Source organism: Hippopotamus amphibius, chromosome 4, assembly GCF_030028045.1.
Source record: "Hippopotamus amphibius kiboko isolate mHipAmp2 chromosome 4, mHipAmp2.hap2, whole genome shotgun sequence".
NCBI classification, from domain to species: domain Eukaryota; kingdom Metazoa; phylum Chordata; class Mammalia; order Artiodactyla; family Hippopotamidae; genus Hippopotamus; species Hippopotamus amphibius.
This window is the reverse complement of record NC_080189.1, coordinates 151,076,037-151,098,586: the sequence shown is the minus strand read 5'-3', so window position 1 is coordinate 151,098,586 and position 22,550 is coordinate 151,076,037. Positions and strand designations below refer to the sequence as shown.

The window sequence follows — 22,550 nt, the reverse complement described above, 5'->3', positions numbered from 1 at the left end:
AATGCCAAGGAAATACGGTTGAGGGTTGCCCTTTGTATAGGCTTCAATCGTCTACCACGGAAGTTAGCTAAAAATACCCCTGCACCTCCTTCTATTTGTGAATGTTAGTCACTTTCTCTGTGTGTTTCTCCATGTGCAGGAGACACGTCAATGACTGCACAACTTAATGCTGCACCGGTGAGCTCAGCTCTGCTCCTTAAACGCTACCAACGGCTCACTTGAGTGCCTTCTGATGTTATGTACAGGGAAGATGTCATGTGGTCCGTGGAAAAGTGACCACATCTCAGTCTAAGCGTATGGCTTCAGTAACCAACAAACATTTGGTTATCTATCCCAGCCCTAGAATTTCTCTTTCACTGGGAACTATTAGTGCAAAACGACTTAAGATCCAGCTGAGGGAAGTGCCTGGCAGTCCAGTGTTAGGACTCTGCACTTCCACTGCAGGAGGCATGGGTTCAATCCCTGGTCCCTGGTCAGAAACTAAGATCCCGAAAGCTGTGCATGGGGGGTGGGGGGGATCAAATCCAGTCCTTCACATGTAATTTGGGGACCCCACAAACAGGGTCCAGTATAGAAGCCACTACGCTGCGTAGGTTGAGACTGGAGGAGGGGCGGGGCGGGGGTGGGGTGGTGAGGAATCAGACCCTTCCACATAAAACACTATTTTATTTTTACTCATAACCTTTCCAAATACAACACTACTAATCCAGCCCTTTTCAAGTTATCTTTAGTAAGCCACCAGGAAGAACACTTTTACACGTTTCTCTGGCCAATACTTTCTGCTCTGTACTTGAATCTTAAAAAAATATTCCTTAAAAAAAGAAAAAAAAAAAAAACACAAAACAAAGAAACAACAACAAAAACTACATACCTTAATTCACCCTTAATTTGGAAAATAACTTAAGATGTCATCCCTGAAAGGACCATGCAAATGATTTAAATAGTCAAAATATGAACCAGGAAGTGGCTCAGTTGTGAATGTGGTGCTTCAAGAATGAACATTTGAACCCTCCTACACTGTTGGTGGGAATGTAAATTGGTGCAGCCACTATAGAGAACAGTATGGAGGTTCCTTAAAAAACTAAAAATAGAATTGCCATATGATCCAGCAATCTCACTCCTGTGCATATATCTGGAGAAAACCATAATTCAAAAAGATACATGTTCCTCAATGTTCACTGTAGCACTATTTACAACAGACAGAACATGGAAGCAACCCAGGTGTCCATCAACAGAGGAATGGATAAAGAAGATGTGGTACACATATGCAGTGGAATATTACTCAGCCATAAAAAAAGAATGAAATAATGCTATCTGCAGTAACAAGGATGGACCTATAGACTGTCATACTGAGTGAAGTAAGTCAGACAGAGAAAGATACATATCATATGATATTGCTTATATATGGAATCTAAAAAAAGAGTACAAAAATGAACTTATCTACAAAACAGGAATAGAGTTACAGATGTAGAAAACAAACTTATGGTTCCCGGGGGTAAAGGGGGGAGTGATAAATTGGGAGATTGGAATTGACATATACACACTACTATATATAAAATAGATAACTGATAAGGACCTACTGTACAGCACAGGGAACTCTACTCAATACCCTCTAATGGCCTAGATGGGAAAAGAGTCTAAAAAAGAGTGGATATACGTGTATGTATAACTGATTCACTTTCCTGGACACCTGAAACTATTACAACACTGTAAATCAACTATACTCCAATAACAATTAAAAAAAAAAAAAAAAAGAATGGACTTTTGCAGAGGGCAGTCTTTAGGTCCTGCTGCTCACCCACAGGTCTGTAACAGTGATCCTGCCACCCTGGTGGAACAGTAAGGACACTTACTCACTTATATGCCCAGGATCAGAAAAAGCAGAGCTGACCAGGAGGAAAGATACTGCTTTGACCTTATTCATATTTTACCTTCTACGTGAGGAATAAATGTGAACATGTGTAAGTCAACATTTCATACCTATCTATGAGACTCAAGAGCCCTACCCAGGTTTTTCTTCTTCCATCTCTCAAATCCAGTATAAAACCAAAAAAGTCAAAAGCAGAAATGTGATATGGAAGATGCAAGGTTTTAAACAGAAGGAGCTTGAATGTCACATTGCAAGTACTGAAAGTGAGGAGTTGTAGGAGAGCAATTTCTTTATCACCCATCAGATAATTACATTACAAAAAAATGAGTGATCAATTATGAGCTACTGTCTTAAAAGCATGGTGCGGAGAGTGGGAGGGAGGTTAAAAACGGTGAAGGCTTGACAGTGACTAATGTTCCTGGCAGCTTAGTGTCTATATTTCAAACTTCAGATGGGAGGGGAAGAAAAAGAACATTCTTGCTGTAACTCCCTTTAACAATCCAACAGGTATGAGTGCCAGCGTTGGAAGGCACAGGCTGGACACGGCACCGCAGAGACCACCGCTCCAAGGCACCCATGGCAAAGTAGTGGAGAAAAAGCACAGGACACCAAGCATGAGAAGCATACAGTGTGAGAAACACCAAGTTCTGCAGGAGGGGAGGGAGGGAGAGAACGATTTTCAAAGTAGGAGAGAGCATCTCTTGCTGAAGGAAAATCAGACAAGGTTTGGAAGGTAGCACGGACATTTCAGACAGAGAGGAGGTGGGGAGGAAGTCGCTGAAAGGGAAGATCACAGTTGAGCTTTATTCGATTGTGTAGCCCAAGGCCTGGATTGGTGCCTGATGCACAGAAACAGTCGCTTAACTAAAAACTGTTCCTGTTTTGAACCCATGAGGTATGTATACAAGTATTCACTGAATTGTCCTTTCAGATTTTACGTTTGAAAACTTCACGAGGAAAGAACAGCCCGCTGCACTAAAGATACAGGCAGAGGAGCTGCAAAGGACAAACAGGCACGTGCAGGAGGGCACGTGGTCCAGTTTACAACAGTTTAAGACAGGTATTCACAAAGTGCATGTGACAAAGAAGGCCGCAGAGGTGGCAAAACTAGTATGGGGCTAAGGAGTCTGACAGGTAACTTGGGAGAAAGAGGCTCACAGGTCCACATCAAGACCCACAACCATGGCAAGAGCGCACAGATGGATCTGAGTGGGAGTCAGCTGGTGGTAGGGAGGCCAGGGGGAAATTTATAGAGGTGCATCCAGTGGAGAGGGTGACACAGTACAGAGAAGAGAAAAAATTCATAAGATTTAAAAACAGATCCATAGGCCTTTTCTCACCTTCTGAGATGGCCCACACTGTCTGTGGAGTGCGTTTCTCTCTAAATAAATCCACTTCTTACCTATCACTTTGTCTCTCACTGAATTCTTTCTGCAATGAGACATCAAGAACCTGAGCTTCAGGACTTCCCTGGCGGCACAGTGGTTAAGAATCCACCTCCCAATGCAGGGGACACGGGTTTGATCCCTGAGCCAAGAAGATCCCACATGCTGTGGAGCAACTAAGCCCGAGAGCCACAACTACCGAGCCCACGCACCACAACTACTGAAGGCCACGCGCCAAGAGCCCGTGCTCCAATAACAAGAGAAGCCACGGCAATGAGAAGCCCACGCGCTGCAACAAAGAGTAGCCCCTGCTCGTCGCACCTAGAGGAAGCCCACGCGCAGCAACAAAGACCCAATGCAGCCAATAAATAATTAATTAATAAAAACAAAGACACAAACAAACAAAACAGATCCATACATGTAAGGATTGGGAGGGAAACTAAAAGGTTTCACACCTGTGGGAAGCAAGAATGGTGATGATATCACTAACCGAAACCGGGCAGTGAGGAGTAACTCAGGGATGAGGATGCAAGTACAGCTTTGGACGTGACTTATTATAACGTTGGCATTATCCTTGGCCTAGAAACAGTCCAGGACAAACATCTTCTCAAAGCCCTAACTAGAGGACTCTTGGCACAACGAGTCCCTCTCCTGGAGCCTCACAGCCCTTTGCAAAGATCACACTGTATTTTAACCATCCTTTGTTAAAATCCATCTCTACGTGATGATAAAGTGAGATCTCCTGTTGCCCCCTCTGCCACTCTCTCCCTGGACAAGGTCATCTCGGCACCGCAGGGCACAGTGGCTAAAATCACAGGCTCTTCCCGGAGGGGCCACTATGCCGTCTACTAGCTTCACGCACCCACGGGCAGGCCGATCCCTCTGAGCCTCAGCACTTCAAGCCTAACACGGGACAAGGGGCTCTCGCGTGGGCTTCATCTTCCTCCGCCCAGCTCCCCTCCAGAAACCACCTTCCTCCCCCAGCACTACTCACCTGGCACGTAGTTGATTCCACAGTCAATGACTACTGCCCCAGGTTTGATCCACTCCCCTTTCACCATTTCAGGCTGACCAACTGCAACCACCAGGATGTCACCTTTACTGACCTAGGGAAAGACGGTTCTGACTTCAGCAACTAAACAGTGAAACATAAGAAAAATCTAGAAGCGGAAAGGACATCGCTAAGCTTTGTATGCAATTCTTCACTGCCATCAGTAACTTTATGCAGGCCACACACCGTCTCTGACAGCTCTGCATACACTGTGCTCATTCCTGCACACGTCAAAACCTCCCCTTTCACTAGATATTTTACTGAATGGGGAACCTGATGAGAACCTGCGAGGTGAGGAGGAGTACAGGCTTGGAGTCACAGGCCTGGGACAACGTCCCTGAATTACACGACACCTGGAGAGTGCCCCCTCCCCCGGAATGTGGGGACTACCACCTCCCACAGAGCTTTGCTTGGGAAGGATTAAAGAGGTGCTGGGCTTCTCTCCTGTTCTCTTTCCACATTTAAGAGACTGCACCGTCAATGGGATGTGTCTATGTGAGAACTCCTGGGCTCAGGTATCCGACGCAGGGGTCGAGAACAAGCTGTGACTGAGGTCACAAGACCACTGTCCATATCCCCCTCTGGACACCTCCCCCTCGGAGGCCACCACTGTCACGTATTTGGGATCTGGCTGCCACGGGTCAATCCCAGTTCCCACACGGCCAACCCCTCCCTATCTACCATGAGATGGACGGGTACAGAATACAGTCAGAACAAAATCTGTATAAACTTGGGCAAGCTTTAAATTTGAATTTGTTTCTTCATCTTGTAAAATAGACAAGAATCACAGAACTGTTAGAGGCGTTAAATGAGATAATGAGATAAAGTACATGGCAGTTTCTGGCACTAGAATATCAGCTATTGCCATTATGCAAGAACCCCCCCCACACACAGGAACGTGCAAGCGCGCGCGCACACACACACACACACCCCCCTTCCACTCCACGCTGGACCCCTCACCTCCTCACTCAGATTGACGGTCTTGGAGTGGCAGGTGGTCACCGTGGCATGGTTCCACAGAAGCAAGTCATGCATTGGAGCACCAACTATTTTACTGCGCCCGACCACCACAGCATGCCTGCCGGCAATCTGCACCCCTGAAAGAAAAGCCAGCGTGCGTCAGAGGACTGGGGGAAGCCACTCTCCTTGGCATGCCACCTCAGTGGGGAAATTCAGAACAAGGGCACAAAAACAGGTTCTTAGCCTCAAAAAGAAATCTGCCTAAAAACCATCCCTTCTTTGGCAACTCAGGGTTTCAGCGACACATTGGGACTTGTACATGTGTCCTTCTTGCTGTGGGTTTTTGAGAGGAGCTTAAGACAAGATCCATTCATTCAGCCATCGGAGAGTGGGAAGAAAACCTACACTCAAAGCAAAAAGAAACCCTGACATACAGCTACACAGCCATATGGAAGGAGAGAGCGGGTTACATTACATGGGAAGAACAGTTATAAGAAACAGGGTGCATGTAATGGGGTGGAGGGAAGCAAGGGAAATTAGATGAGTATCAGTAATTCTTTACTTCCTCAACCAAATTTCTCTTTTGGCTCAGGGCCTGAGCCACAGGGTTATTTGCAGGGAACTGATAAAGGGGAACTTAACTGTAGTAAGAAGCTTTCTTTTTGTTTACTGAGCACCCATGCGTCTGGCACTATCCCAACATGCTTTACAGGACTGACATACTCTCCTCTGTAGGGATGGTGTAGGGGAGCACCAACAGTGGACAAGCGACCATATTTCATCCCTTGGCCAATGAGATCTATCCCACAACTCTTAGGCAAAAGGATGGAACAGGCTGGAGCTGCCGGGGGCCACCAAGTAGAGCTCAGAACGAGCTGAGTGCCACGTAAAGGCGAGCAGAAATAAGGTCTTGAGGATTCTGCTGAGCCTCTACCCAATCCCACTAAAGCAAACTCATGCTTAAGGCAGTTTGTGTTTAACTGTGCTTCTCATGTAATGTTAACTCTATCCAGAAAAGATAAGTTTCTATATAATGCTAACATCCTGAACATCTAGAAGTAAAGCCCTCAAAGTGTGAAATGTTTCGAAGGTAACTTCCTATACTTTTTAGGGTTCAGTAAAGGACTTGTAGGTGCATTAGGGCAAATGGTCGCTTCCATATCAATATGAAGAGGTGGAGAGCCTACAGCTGCTGTGGCTCGTGGAATCTGTTTCTATCAAGCTGTAACATCACTGTACGCTAAACATGCCGCAGAGTATAAATTTAGTTGTAGGACTGAACAGTAATAGCTGTCCCAAGGCTTACAGCTTGACCTTTCCTTGCCAGCCACAGAAAATTTTCACTTACGTTAGCCAGCACTTTCCACTTGAAATTTCTGACCCACTTCCCTTAAACGGGGCACACTTCCTTGTGAAAAATAACCTCTGCTAAAAAGTATTCATGATGAAATTAAAATACCAAGACGCTGACTAGGTAATGGGGTAATACGGCCAATTAGTCAAGGAATCTGTTTCCCAGAACTACAGTGGCGACGTGGTGCCCATTCTGGTGTACAGACTTTTCTCTTTGCACCCTATAGACTATCTGAATCTTTATTACCATATAGGTTACTTTTTCACACAAAATAAATTGCTTTGAACTCAAATAACTCTGATTCAAATCTTGGCTCTGCTGCCTCTTGGACAAATTACTCAATCTCTCTGAGAATGTCTTCTAAGCTATTAAACAATAAGAGTACCTACTTCATAGGGTTGTGGAGAAAATTGAGAATTTAGGTAAAGAAGCTCCTAGCAGACAGGTCCTTGCGCCAATCAAGCCCACTTGCCCACAGTGTAACTCCCCTATACCTCCAAAGGTCAAGACCAGGCTCCACGGGATGGTGCTTTGTTTTTGTCTGGCCGTTTTTACCTGTCTCCTTGATGAGTTCCAAGCATCCTTTCGGTGTACAAGGGATGAAACAGTCATTTAGGTCACCTCTAGCAAGTTTTCCAGCACTGATGCTAGTCAATCTAAAACAAGGAAAGTGATAGGTGTCTTTACTCTTTAGAAGCAAAATGATGTGTTCCTGAAATAGAAATATATACAGTCGGAATCATGCAATGTGGTGCAGAAAGCCAAGCCACACTCACCCATCCACATCCTTTTCGGGTGCAATAGCATTGATCAATGCTTCCGTGTTAATGGGATTCTCTGAATCTAAAGGCAGTTGCACGATGAAACCATGCACAGTGAGGTCCTCATTCAAAGATGTGATGCACTTTAACACCTAAAGATAAGACCACATACAACTTATATACCACACAGAAATCAAAAGGCTGGAGAAACACTTTCCAAGTCAAAAGTTCGGTTGCCCCATTTTCCCCTGAGAGTTTAACTGAGGTCCTCTTAGGATGTCCCTCACCTTGGGGCCTGAGAGCACCTCTAACCTTCACGTGTCTGGTAAGAAATCCATCAAGTAAAAGAGCTAATAAGGACTTTAATAATATATTACTGCAACAGTAAAATCCATGCTACCATCATCCAAACCCAGATTTCTGTGGTGACAAAAATGTTCTGTAATCTGCACCTCACAACAGTGGCTACTGAAGTACCTGAAAGGTGGCTAGTTCCACTGAGGAAAAGAATTTTAAACTTTATTTCATTTTAATTAAATGACCACATGGGTCTGGTGGCTACCCTGCTGGACCGGGTGGATGCAGAGCATTTCCACGACCTCAGAAAGTCCCTTTTCCCTCCTGCCCCTTCACAGTTAATCCCTTACCTACAGGCAACCGCAGATCTGACTTTACTCACCCATGACTTGTTCTGTCCATTCCTGGACATCATATAAGTGAAATACACATTTCATTTTTAAAACGCAGATAACGACAGGCCAATGATCAGCTTTTAATGAACGCTGCAGGTGATTTGGAAACAAATGATGCAGCAATCACACGGTGAGTACCACACACTCACCCCCAGCGTGGCTCCACTCACTCTGTGGGCATTGTCAAGGGTTTTCTGGAGGCCGAGTCTGTGATGAAAGAATCACCTGGAGGTCTCCTGTATGCTGAATGCATCAGCCCTACAGCTCCACTAAACTAAAACCAGAGAAGAAAGCACCTCAGCTGCCCTCTTAACAGCTGATTCCTAACAGCTCACCTCAGATTCTGTGGCCGTTCGTGGTAACTTCACATGCGTGGCTTGGATCCCGATCTGCAAGAACGAACATTTAAAACAGGGACGTGGCAAGAGGACTTGAGACACGGGCCCGTTTCCTTTACAGACGAGACTAAAACAAACCAGGCCGTGACAGGCATCACTTCGCCCTCATACGTCCTGAGGAGTGAGTCTCTCATGTTGACCCAGCCATCGTTTACTTGTTAACGGTCACTGCGGCACTTAAGCAGTTTTAGGCCCACTACTCATGCTCTTTAGAAGCAAGCGGATCACTGACTAGAAACCATGCCAGGGCAAACCAGAACCAGAGGCTGAAACTCTGTCACCCATTTCTAACTTGCAAAACAGATAAACTGAAGTCTGCCGTGGGCGATAAAAGTTTCTGTGGGAGGAGCACAGAGCGCAAGGGGTAAGCGACAGGACCGGGGGAGGGGGAGGGGCGGGGGTGCACGTGGGGGCGTTGGCACCACTGCTCTGTTCTGGGCTTTACCTCTTCCGCAGCCTTCAGCTTCACATTTATATAAAGATTGGAATCATCTCTGTTGCCAACCTAGAATAATAAAGACATGCAAATCAGATGATTAGGGAAAGGCAAAGTGTATGGAAAACCTTCTAAAATTTTAGTTTTGATAAAAGGAATGTTTAACCATGAGACTCCTGTTACAGAGCATTCTTACAGGAGAATAAGAAGAATGTCTGGATAACACGGAGATGTGAACATAGGAGGCATTACCAATTCCTCTCCAAACAAAGCACAGCTGATTCCCACTGAAAAAGCCGAAAGAAAAGAAAAAGCAGGGGACGTGTGCATCTGTCTTGGAAACTAAGCCAGGGTGCTACCGGCCTGCCTAAAACGTGGAACTTCTGCTTGCCGCTAAGCTGACAACCAGGACAACAGGGCAGGGGGCTGAGGAACTGTCATCAGCGAAGAAACCACCGTGGCTCTGAGACACATCTGCACCCTCTCCCCTGGGGCACAGGAGAGCTCTCAGGCCGAGCCACACAGAGAAGAGAAACCAGCGAGGGCGGACCGAAGCCTTGCTCACGCAGAACAGACGCCCGCGCCGGGTAAAGGACAGTCTGCTGCCCTGAGGACAGAGGAAAAAGCACCTAGAAGCCAAATCCTCTGACCCACCACGCTAGGTCTCACTAGGTTCCCTGTTTCTTTAATCACGGACATATTTAGTTTTACATTGTCATCACTTATATAAAATTTTCCTTTACAGATATTTTTCCATGTTTTGGTGGTTGACATTTGTCCTTTTCAAAGTTGAAACGTCCTCTCGTCCTCTCAGGGTGATATGCCATAGTAAGTTTGGTTTGTCCCAAAACTGCAGAGGGAAAAATGGTAGGTCTTAGACACCACACATGGCTGATGTATGGCTGCTTTAAACAGGACAAACGTGGAGAAAGAAGCTGGCCCTAGGAACAGAGGATCTCCAGGCCTGGTCATGTCGATGCTGTTACTAGAAGCTCCCCTCAGGCCCTACTCATAGTTGCAGGTGTCCTTTACAGAGAGAGGTCTCAGTTTTGCCAGCGCTAATTTGAATTTCAAGAGAGCCAGATGACTCCAGTGAGGCGAATTTGATTCTTCTAGGGGTTATTTGTACCTAAGTGCATTAGCTGCTTCCCATGGGGGCTTCCCTAGAATTTTAGTGCCTCTCATGTTTCTTTTTTGTCATTTTATACATACTGTATTTATAACTACAATTAGTTATGTTGACTTAACTCTGAGATTAAATGGTTTTATCACTCACTGCTGGGTTTTTTTAAATAAATTACAACTTCTCTGTTCTATACTTTATCTTCATCTCTCATACAGCTGAAATGCAACCTTCCAGGAAAGGTGTGTGGGCATTTTCCTAAGTCTGTATGTACCTGAAAATATTTCTCTGCTGTCTTTGCACTTGAAGGGCATGTTTGGCTGAGTCGAGTCACGACATTTTTCTTCAGAGTTGTCTTTGGCATCTAGCGTTACAGAAGTCTGAAGTCTTTTGCTGTTGTTCCTTTATAGGTAACTGTTTCTGTCTGAATATTCCTGAAGGGATTTTTCTAAAACTCCAGTTTTTTAACAGAAAGCTTAACAGTTATGACCATATACCAAAGTCTAGCTATAATCCTAATGCAAAGGAAAAGACCCCTTAGGATCCAGTAAAAATACTCTCAGTGTAGGCATTTTATAGAGGAAAATGGTTATACAATCACTGATAGAAACTGGATGCAAAAAGAATGTTTAGTTGAAGAACAGTAGATTTTTGACTGACAGTCAAGTGGGTGGATAGCAGACTGGTTGCCCAGAACAAATCTTAATCCCATTATAGTTTATTTAAAAAAAAAACTCAAGCATTTTATCAGAAATACCAATTTCTTCCTTGAAGGTGGTAAATTACGTCATCTAAAAAAGGTCCTATTGAGACAGGAAGGAAGGGAAGGGGGCAGGGCACAACCAGTAAAAGAATAACACAACCATTAAGAACAGAACATCACAAAAACCAGTTAGAGGGGCTTCCCTGGTGGCACAGTGGTTAAGAATCCGCCTGCCAATGCAGGGGACACAGGTTTGAGCCCTGGTCAAGGAAGATCCCACATGCCACAGAGCAACTAAGCCCATGCGCCACAAGAGCCTGCGAGCCACAACTACTGAGCCCACGTGCTGCAACTACTGAATCCTGCGTGCCTAGAGCCCATGATCTGCAACAAGAGAAGCCACTGCACTGAGGAGCCCGTGCACCGCAACAAAGAGTAGCCCCCGCCTGCTGCAACTAGAGAAAGCCTGCATGCAGCAACAAAGGCCCAATGCAGCCAAAAATAAATAATAAATAAATAAACTTATTAAAAAAAAATCAGAACCAATTAGGTCCAAGATGGCAGAAGATTCTATTTGCAGTAGACCCTGAGCCTTATTATACACTCACTGTAATGCATTAGCATATGCTAAATGACACACCATGGCGCCATGACAGTTTTGAGGCTGAGCATAAAAGGCCCAATTCCTGGAAATCTCTGCCCCTTCTCCAAAATAACGGGAATAATCCTTCTACTTGTTAGCCTATGAAATTATCCAGCCCATAAAAAGTAACCACCCCACACCCTGGAACCACTCTCTTCTTTTGAGAAGGCCCACACTCTGTCTACGACATGTGCATCTCTCTAAATAAACTTGCTTTCACTCTTTCTTGCACAAAGCCAAGGGCCCCCACCTGGTGGCCCATCCCAGGAACTCACCTGAGACCTGGGACAGGACCACCATCCTGTGCCCCATTTTTCCGACAACACTATCTTGGAACAAGTTAGGGATTTTTTTTTTATACCAGGAGTTTACAAACTATTTCAATAAAGGGCCAGGCAGCATATATTTTAGGTTTTTCAGGCCACATACTCTGTCATACGTTCTTCTTTCTTAATCTTTTACAACCTGAGCAGTTTTGGACATGGGCCACAGTTTACCAATCCTTGTTTTACATCATAAAATATCTTGGGTGTTGGTCTACTCATTCATTTTTCTCCTGCTCCAGGAGTTTTTTGTAATTATTCAGGCCAACTGAGTTTATTGTTTTGTTTTGTCCATGTCTTTTGTGAGGACTGAATAAGTTACTTTACAAAGCGCTTTAAATAATTCCTGGTAGGAAGCAAATGTTAGTTATTATATTATTAATAACTAAAGTATTTTATGGAAGTATTTATGGAAATACAGTCTCATTTGTATCTCTTACGATGAAAAGCCAAGTCTTTACTCTTTTAAATATTTAGCTATTTGGAAGTTACCAGTCCATTGTTCTAAAAGAAATTCCAACTTGTTAGGTATATATGTCTGGACCAGATCCTGAATATCCTTGAATGCAATGCTAAGGGATCCAAAAAACAAATGGGAAAAGCAAATTGATTTTGGAGACAGAGAGCTGAGTTCACATCCAGACTCCGCACCTTCCTGTCTGTGGCTTTGGGCAAGCTACCCAGATCTCTGACCATCAGTTACTGTTACAGAACACAAGTTAGTGCTTGAGGCACAGTGAGGCCAAACAAACCGGAACATCGGAGTTTGGAGCAAAGAAAGGTTTATTGCAGGGCCATGCAAGGAGAATGGGTGGCTCGTACTCTAAAACCCCAAACTCCCCGATGGTTTTCAGGGAAAAGTTTTTATAGGCAAAATTTGGGTTGGGGGTTGCAGGGCATGTTACTTTCTCCTGATTGGTTGGTGGTGAGGTAATAGGGTGGTGTTCCAGGAATCTTGTGCTCAGCCTGAAGATGCCATCCTCCACCTGGGTGGGGGCCTTAGTTCCAGCAGAAGAACTCACAGATATTGTAATGTATATTCCCTGAGGGGGAACCAGGACCCTGCCCCAAGGCTGCACTATTGTTTCTAGACTGTTCCTCCCATTGTTCTATATCCCCTCCCTTCACAGTTTGAATCTGCCCTGTGGAACTCAGGGAAGGTCAAGGAGGCTGAATGAAGCCTATTTCCTACAAACAAGAAATGGGGGACCCAGGAAGGATTTGTACCAGGGAGGGCTCCACGGGGTCCTGCTCGGTTTCATTACTGTCTCTATAAGGAAACAGCTCCCATCTTGTAGGGGCAGTATAAAAACTGGAACAACTAGAAATATACACAAATCATTTCAACTACAAGAGACACTCCACATACGCAGTACTGTCATTTCTTCTGTACAGGATGGGAAGTGGGTGTGGTGGGATAGACTGTGATTAGATTTGCATTTTGACAAGGGCTGGGTGTGCAGTTAAGAGGACAGACTGGAAGCATCCAGATCTGAAGTCTGTAAGCAGGTGGCCCAGGGGGGTGGGAGCAGCAGAAATCAAAGGAGGGAAAAGATCCCCAGAGCCTATGAGAGGCATTATCAGTAGTACATTAGTCCCTTAGGGGTTGCGGAGAGCAGGGAGATGCCCAAAAGAGACAGCTCAGGTTTCTAGGTTGAGTGTGTGGGAAAATGGTGGTGCCAGGCACCAGGACGGTAAAAAACCAAGAGGTCTGAGGTGGTACAGATGTGATTACAACATAATCTGTGAGCCTTGCATCATAGAAAGACATTGATTCTGGTGCTAAAGTGCAAGATTAAAATGTTCTACCACTGTTTTATTGGCAAGAACATAAGAGACAAGTTGCAGAACAGTGTTTATGTAACAAAAACACTTTGCAATCAATAAACTTAAAATAGGAGTTTGGAAGTCAATTTTAAAAACAAGAAGAAAAAAAAACCCTCAACGTTGCTATGAAAAGGTTTAAGGAAACAGATTTCTTGTCTATGACATTTACTCTTCCTACAACAAACAATTCACAAGAATAAGCCAAGAAGTAACTGGTCCTACAAATGTACCAAGTGTACACCCACAACATATACCTTTGATTCTTAGTAACTTGCAAAAAAGGGAAAATCACCACAACAGAGAACACACCAGGCAGAACGACGGGCCTTCTGTGCTTTTCTTCTCAACTAAGGCCTCTCAGATAATGAATAGCAATGGGGGAAAATACATACTATTCACTCTGAAATTCTTGATGAACATGGAGCAGAAACTTAGCAAGGAATTAAATGATGTATATGGAGAGAGACAAACAGAGAGAAATGTGAAGTGAGGAAACAGGTGTTTCTGAAGGGAATTTCAAATGCAAGCTATCAGTTTCCTGTGATCCTAATCAAACCTTCAAACATTCATTTGTACATCTGTCCACATGACATATATTTCTTACATACCTTCTGCCTATTTATCCAAGGCCCCCTACTGGATGAATCTGGAGCTCTTGAAAGAAAATTCAGATTGAAAGTATTCTCCCATATAGCTATGAAACTGGGAGAGCTCACTTAGGGAAAAAAATAAGGTAGAGGGACTTCCTAGGTGGCACAGTGGTTAAGAATCCACCTGCCGATGCAGGGGACACGGGTTCAATCCCTGGTCCAGAAGATCCTACATGCTGCGGAGCAACTAAGCCTGTGAGCCACAACTATTGAGCCCATGTGACGCAACTACTGAAGCCCTTGAGCCTAGAGCCAGTGCTCTGCAACAAGATAAGCCACCACAATGAGAGGCCCACGCATCACAATGAAGAGCAGCCCCTGCTCTCTGCAACTAGAGAAAGCCTGTGTGCAGCAATGAAGACCCAACTCAGCCAATAAATAAGTAAATAAATAAATTTATATATAAAAAAAAGGTAGAAAAGAGGTGTGAGGGCTGAGCATTGAGGCACTCAAATGGTCTAGGTATCAGGAAGATATCAGGAACAACAAGCAAAAAAGATGGGAGAAGGGAGTGATGTCCAAGAAGCCAAGAGCCTGGAACTAGAAGAGATCCAGGTTTGTAAGTTCCTGACCTTCTGCTGATATCTGGGGTCAGATAAAACTGTGCAGGGCAACGGTTCCCAAAGTGTGATTCACACACTCTTGGGGGAACCCCAACACCCTTTCAGAAGATTTGCAAGTGCCATCATAAAACTAGGATGTCATTTGCCTTTTTCACTGTACTGACAGCTGCATCGAGGCTGCAAAACTTAGTGGGTAAGACTGCTGATGACTCAGCACGAGCTCAAGACAATGCCACCAACCTGTACTAGTCATAAGGGCATCCTTCACTGGCACACGCTCTCAGTAAAAAAAAAAAAAAGATACCAATTTCACTTAGAACTACTCTTGATGAAGCAGTAAAAATTATTTTTTATTAAACATCGACCCCTGAGTGTGTCTTTTTAATATTCTGCACGAAGACTGAGGAAGCAAGCATAAAGCCCTGCTGCCGCGTACAGAAGTGGTTGTCACCAGGAAAAGCACTCGAGCTTTCCCACCTTGCAAGCAGAACTAGCAGATTTCTAAATGGAACACCATCTTTACTTGAAAGAACAACTGACAAACAATGATTATTTGGGCTTGATATTTGGCAAATATTTTCTCAAAATTGGATAAAGTGAGCCTGCTACTTCAAGGAAAATAACTAATAGTATTTGCTGCCAATGACAAAATTTAAGCTTTCAAGCAAAAATCGGTATTTATGTACTCCTGTGAGCTTGACAACTTCTCAGCACTTAAAAACTTCTGATGAGTTTGATGGTGATATTAGTGATTATGATTTTTAAAATACTGCATAATGAAATGTGTTAACATTTGGAAGATCTGCATAATTCAGTGAACCATTATTTTCCAAATGAGGAATGAAGGACATAACAAAACCACACACAGGTAAACCTCCATGCAAACAGCAACATAAAATAAGGTTTTGATTTAACGAAGTATGAATGTTCACTGTTAACAGTTTCAGATTCCACATCACAACTACCTTTTAAAAACTTTACTTACTGAGTCCTTATAGTAGTAGAGAAAAATATCCACAATTATCTGGGAAGACTATAAATAGCACTCTTCCTTTTACAATCTTATGTCTGTATAAGGTCAGATGTTCTCCATATATTTCAATCAAACCAGCATAGCAAGAGATTGAATACAGAAGTAGATGGGAATCCAGCTGTCTTCTATTAAGCCAGATGGTAAAGGGTTTTACAAAAATGTAAAACAATGCTCCTCTTCTCAGTTTTGTTTCTAAAAGTTACTTTGTCATAAAAATGTTACTTATGCTAACATATAGTGCACTTACTATTGGCATTTTTAAATATACAAATGTCTTTAAACCTCTTAGTTTTAATTTCAAATATATAATCAATGGATAAATCCATATAAACGAAAGTTCCTTAAGGTCTTAAATTTTTTTTTTTAAGAGTGTAAAGGGGTCCTAAGACCAAAGGTCAAGAGATACTGGATTAGGGAAAGGTACCCACAGAGGAGAGCAGAGGGCCAGGATGGGCCAATATATAGAAACTGAGCTGAAGAGGAGGACCCTGCAAAGAGAAAAGGTCTGAGGTTTCACAGAAGTCAAAAAGAAAAAAAAAAAAAAAAAAGGAGAGCTTTGATATGCTTGTTGTCTTAAGTACAATTGAGAGATTAAGAAAGGAAGAAATATTAGCAGAAATACATTAACACAATACCTGTAAAATTGCCAGGCCTGGTGTGAAACCAGGTACTTGCTCCTTCATCTGAATAACTTGGTTTTTCAGTCTCTCCCTTATTTGCCTAGAGAAAAAGGAAAACATTGGAGTTATTTAATGTTTCAAGCCACAAATAAGCGATTTGTATTACTGGATGTATTTCTCTTTTAAATTAAAAACACCTTCACTAAGATTAGTTAGTGACATTCTCTGATATAATGTGTACCATGTACCACTCAGCAATTTTCCAGGCCTCAAGCAGACATGGATCTTTTCTCTGACTGGGCCATGGGGTATGGGCCACTTTTAAAATATACTAGTTGAGGATAAAAACCATATGATCATCTCAATAGATGCAGAAAAAGCTTTTGACAAAATTCAACATCCATTGATGATAAAAACTCTCCAGAAAATGGGCACAGAAGGAAATTACCTCAACATAATAATAAAAGCCATATATGACAAACCAACAGCCAACATCATTCTCAATGGTGAAAAACTGAAAGCATTCCCTGTAAGATCAGGAACAAGACAAGGGTGCCTACTCTCACCAGTACTATTTAACATAGTTTTGGAAGTGTTAGCCACAGCAATCAGAGAAGAAAATGAAATAAAGGGAATCCAAATTGGAAAAGAATCAAATTGTCATTCTTTGCAGATGACATATTATACATAGAAAACCCTAAAGATTCTACCAGAAAACTGCTAGCACTAATTGATGAATTTAGTAAAGTGGCAGGATAAAAAATTAATGCACAGAAATCTCTTGCATTCCTATACACTAAAAACGAAAAAGCAGAAAGAGAAATTAAGGAAACTCTTCCATTTACCATTGCAACCAAAAGAATAAAATACCTAGGAATAAACCTGCCTAAGGAGGCAAAAGACCTGTATGCAGAAAACTATAAGACACTGATGAAAGAAATCAAAGACAATACAAACAGATGGAGGGACATACCATGTGCTTGGATTGGAAGAATCAACATTGTGAAAATGACTGTACTACACAAAGCAATTTACAGATTCAACACAATCCCTCTCAAATTACCAACAGCATTTTTCATAGAACGAGAACAAGAAATCTTACGACTTGTATGGAAATGCAAAAGACCCCGAATAGCCAAAGCAATCTTGAGGAAGGAAAGATGGAGTTGGTGGAATTAGGCTTCCTGACTTCAAACTATACTACAAGGCCACAGTGATCAAGACAGTATGGTACTGGCACAAAAACAGAAAGGAAGATCAATGGAACAGAATAGAGAACTCAGAGGTAAACCCAAGCACACATGGGCACCTTATCTTTGACAAAGGAGAGAAGAATACACAATGGAAAAAAGACAGCCTCTTCAATAAGTGGTGTTGGGAAGATTGGACAGCTACATGTAAAAGAATGAAATTAGAACACTTCCTAACACCATACACAAAAATCAACTCCAAATGGATTCAAGACCTAAATGTAATAAGGCCAGACACAATAAAACTCCTCGAGGAAAACATAGGCAGAACACTCTATGACATACATCAAAGCAAGATCCTTTTTGACCCACCTCCTAGAATCATGGAAATAAAATCAAGAATAAACAAATGGGACCTCATGAAACTTAAAAGTTTTTGCACAGTGAAAGAAGCCATAAACAAGACAAGAAGACAACCCTCAGAATGGGAGAAAATACTTGCCAACAAAGCAACGGACAAAGGATTAATCTCCAAAATATACAAACAGCTCATGCAGCTTAATACCAAAAAAGCAAATAACTCAACCCAACAAATGGGTGGAAGACCTAAATAGACATTTCTCCAAAGAAGACATCCAGGTGGCCAACAAACACATGAAAAGATGCTCACCATCACTAATCATTAGAGAAATGCAAGTCAAAGCCACAATGAGGTATCACCTCACACCAGTCGGAATGGCCATCATCAGAAAGTCTAGAAACAATAAATGCTGGAGAGGGTGTGGAGAAAAGGGAAGTCTCCTGCACTGTTGGTGGGAATGTAAGCTGGTACAGCCACTATGGAAAACAGTTTGGAGGTTCCTTAAAAAACTAAAAATAGAACTACCATATGATCCAGTAATCCCACTCCTGGGCATATACCCAGAGAAAACCATAATCCAAAAAGAAACATGTACTGTAATGTTCATTCCAGCACTATTTACAATAGCCAGGACATGGAAGCAACCTAAAGGCCCATCAACAGATGAATGGATAAAGAAGATGTGGCATATATATACAATGGAATATTACTCAGCCATAAAAAGGAATGAAATGGAGCTATATGTAATGAGGTGGATAGACCTAGAGTCTGTTAAGAGTGAAGTAAGCCAGAAAGAGAAAAACAAATACTGTATGCTAACTCATATATACAGAATCTTAAAAAAAAAAAAAAAAGGTACTGATGAACCCAGTGACAGGGCAAGAATAAGGATGCAGATGCAGAGAATGGACTGGAGGACACGAGGTTGGGGGGGCGGGGGCCGAAGGGGGAGCTGGGACGAAGTGAGAGAGTAGCATAGACATAGATACACCACCAACTATAAAATAGCTAGTGGGAAGTTGCTGTATAACAAAGGGAGATTAACTCGATGATGCGTGATGCCTTAGAGGGCCGGGACAGGGAGGGTGGGAGGGAGTTGCAGGAGGGGATATGGGGATATATGTATAAATACAGCTGATTCACTTTGGTGTACCTCAAAAGCTGGTACAAGAGTGTAAAGCAATTATATTCCAATAAAGAGCTTAAAAAATATACATACTAGTTGAATATATAAGAGATAATCAACAAGAACCTACTGTACAGCACAGGGAACTCTACTCAACAGTGTATAATAACCTAAATGGGAAAAGAATCTGAAGAATAGATATATGTATATGTATAACTGAAGCACTTTGCTGTACACCTGAAACTGAAACATTGTAAATCAACGATACTCCAATATAAAATTAAAAATTAAAGGAAAAAAACATACTAGTAGGTGGCGTTCAAAATCATACAGTGAACAAAGAAAAACTTGGACCAATACTTCCTCATCTTTTTCAGCATTTCCACTCTGCAGGTGCTGTAGGAAAAAAGTGTGCAGGAAAGAACTCAAGCTCACACCTTCCGCCTACCTAGTAAGATGATCACAACGTATCCACATTAGGCTGAATGATAAATCAGTGAATCCCACTCTGAATTCAATATGTATTTACAAATTACATTCTAACTCACCAAAGAATTTTCCTCACTCAGGTTGAAAGTATGAGGACTTCCCTGGTGGCGCAGTGGTTAAGAATCCACCTGCCAATGCAGGGGACATGGGTTCGATCCCTGGTCTGGGAAGATCCCACATGCCACAGAGCAGCTAAGCCCAAGTGCCACAACTACTGAGCCTGTGCTCTAGAGCCCGTAAGCCACAACTATTGAGCCTGTGTGCTACAACCACTGAAGCCCATGCGCCTAGAGCCAATGCTCTACAAGAAAAGCCCGTGTGCTGCAACGAAGACCCAATGCAGCCAATAAACAAACAAACAAATAACTTGAAAGTATAATCTCTTGTGAAACAAAGATACATCAATTTACTAACACAACTCTCAACAATACAGTAAGACGTCAAGTAAATTACATTACATCCATAAGTAAACATTCAAAGTAGTCCAACCTTCTCCAGTTATAACACGGTTATTAACTTGAACAGGATCTGTCTCTCCTGAAGGACCAGTTTTGGCATTTGTCTTTCTTCATCTTAACCACACTTGACAAATATACCAGGACATTAGCAAACATCTCTTCCCTCATTCTAATTTGGTTATACTCCCTTCTCCAATTCTCCACACTTGAAAAATATCTGGCATAAAAAGGCCCAGGAGTCACAAAAAATAGATTATCTGGATTAGCCTAGCAAACAGTAAGAATGTTGAACGATACAACAAGTCATACCTAAGACTTCAAAATCTTACTTCTAGCTAATAGTTTTGTTTTTTCAAACCAATATTCTATAAGTCATATCGTTCAAAAAAAGTATTAATCGACTGTTGGATTTCCTTTTACTGGGATTTGACCTGAACACAGGCCACAATTCTGCTCTGACACAAGATAACAGGAAATATTACAGCTGCCAAGTTTTCCCTAGGCTGCCACTGAAACTCCCCAGCAGTTCCAGCCAGAGCTGTTTCTCCTGCATGATGACCGAAGTGCTGCCCGGGGGAGCTGCAGAAGGTCCCTCCCTCCCAGGGGCCAAGTTTCCAGACTCCACTCTCTCCTCTTCCCTTCCTTCCCCCAACCACGGTATTAACACAGCTTGCTAGGCAAAGGTTTCTACTGCTTCTCCTTAATCCTCCCCACCCAAACAAAACCCAAGATTGGTGGGGGTGGGAGGGGTGGGGGAAGGGAGGTAAAAAAAACCACCATTCCTGGCACAATGTGAGACAATAAGGAGAACAGTGAAAGGAAACAAACATATCTGAGACTCTCAATAACCCTCTGAAGCAGGCAAGGGAGAGAAAGCTTTCTTATTCCTGCTCACAGATGTAGACACAGGCTCCAAGCAGTCAGGTCAGGTGGCTTTCCCAAGGCCAGTTTACAGAAAGAACAGCAAGTGCAAATGCCCTGAGTGGGCAGATGAGGCCCAAAGGGGTAGCAGTAATTAAATGAGGTACACAGCCATTTACTCTGAATGTGATGGCAAGCCATTAGAGGGTTTTCAACAGGGCTCACATGATCAGACTTACATTTTTTTTTTTTTATCATCACGTCCCCAGACTTACATTTTTAAAGCATTATTCTAGCGGCTGAGTTGGGAACAGACCTGAGAGGGAAAGGTGAGAATCAGGGACACCAGCAAGAAGTTACTGTAATTGTAAAATCCAGGCCAGAGGTGATGGTGGCTTGGATTAAGGTATCAGTGCTAAACTGGCAAGAAGTAGATGTATTCCAGATACACTAAACATGAAACACAGAGAAAATGCCAGGGCTACAGGTGACTCTGAGGTTTTGGGGGTTTTGAAATGGAGCTGGAAAGACTGATAACTAGAAATATTTTAAGGACAGAGCAGATTTCATACTGATACAGTGAATTTATGTACCAAATCTTATAAGAATTCTAGAATAAGTAAGCATTTGAGACCCGAGGAAGGAATCTAGGGACAAATAAAAATAACACTTATACCCAGCAGGTAGCAAGCTATAGGATCCCAGTACTACAAAGTGGTATAGGCGGAAAATATTGTTTCAGCCCAGTAGGTGAACAGCAGAGAACAAAATGTTCTGTATTGTCTATGCTATAATTTAAAAGGGTCTAAGTGCGCTTTTTTTTTCCCCTAAAAAAGATTATAGTTTGAGATCAATTATACTGACTCCCTTATTAAACTTTTTCTAAGAAGCAGGATTGTTTTAAAAGTTGCATTAGCAGGGATATTCTTCCAACTACAGAGATTCATTTAAAAGCTAACACTTGGGCCTCTTTAGGAGACATGACCAGAATAGCAATGAGACATTTTTCAATGCACGTAAAACACAATCAGCCAGAACTAGACAGCCCAGAACTTAAAGCAACAGGTGGAAAATTTTCTGTCCTGGTGAGGAAAAAAAAAAGATCAAGACAGTTGTAATTAGGTCTCCATAAATCCTTTAAAATTCTTTTTCCTGCCTGGTTTTCTTGGTTAGCGACTAACTGAAGCACCTTAAAATGAAAAGTGGAATAGTAAAAGCCAAGTGTCAGGTATGTCTGAAGTTGAAGAAACTATAGAAGAACATGTAGAGAAAAATGAATACTCCCTCACTCATCTATCTTTATTTTAGGGTCATAGAGCTGTGATGAATTAAATGGTGAGAAGCCCTTTTATTTTTATACCTCATTTCCAGAAAGTTTAAATGCTATAATGGAACAACTTTTGAATCACTGAAACCTCCTAAATCAACAGAAACTTCCTTGAATTTGTAGATGCCTCCCGTTTCTATACTCAGCCCCATGAGTTACACCATCCTGGTAAAGATTCTGGGGTCAAAGTGAGGCAGAAGTGGGAATGTGGAGAAACACCCCTGATCCCTGAATAGAACTACACATGCAGTCACACCATCTTCCATCAACATTCTTTAAAATCTAAGGGAAGACATATCTCAATCTTGATGTAGGAGAAATCAGTACTGGAGTGCCCATGAATGTA

At 42.6% G+C, this 22,550-nt stretch overlaps 1 protein-coding gene across 3 annotated transcripts in view; it reads right to left on the bottom strand.

Annotated features, from left to right (window-relative positions):
* The window catches only part of MTHFD1 (methylenetetrahydrofolate dehydrogenase, cyclohydrolase and formyltetrahydrofolate synthetase 1), a 60,792-nt gene that overhangs the window by 26,921 nt on the left and 11,321 nt on the right, over positions 1 to 22,550 (bottom strand). For 2 of the 3 annotated variants that reach the window (XM_057731350.1, XM_057731352.1), the window contains 7 exons: positions 16,408 to 16,492; positions 8,917 to 8,976; positions 8,409 to 8,462; positions 7,397 to 7,533; positions 7,176 to 7,276; positions 5,267 to 5,403; positions 4,250 to 4,361 (listed from right to left, as the gene is read on the bottom strand). In XM_057731350.1, coding sequence (XP_057587333.1) covers positions 4,250 to 4,361; positions 5,267 to 5,403; positions 7,176 to 7,276; positions 7,397 to 7,533; positions 8,409 to 8,462; positions 8,917 to 8,976; positions 16,408 to 16,492 — 686 coding nt within the window. Of the gene's footprint in view, positions 1 to 4,249; positions 4,362 to 5,266; positions 5,404 to 7,175; positions 7,277 to 7,396; positions 7,534 to 8,408; positions 8,463 to 8,916; positions 8,977 to 9,650; positions 9,738 to 16,407; positions 16,493 to 22,550 lie in introns of those variants that run through there. The other variant, XM_057731351.1, reaches the window with a different exon arrangement.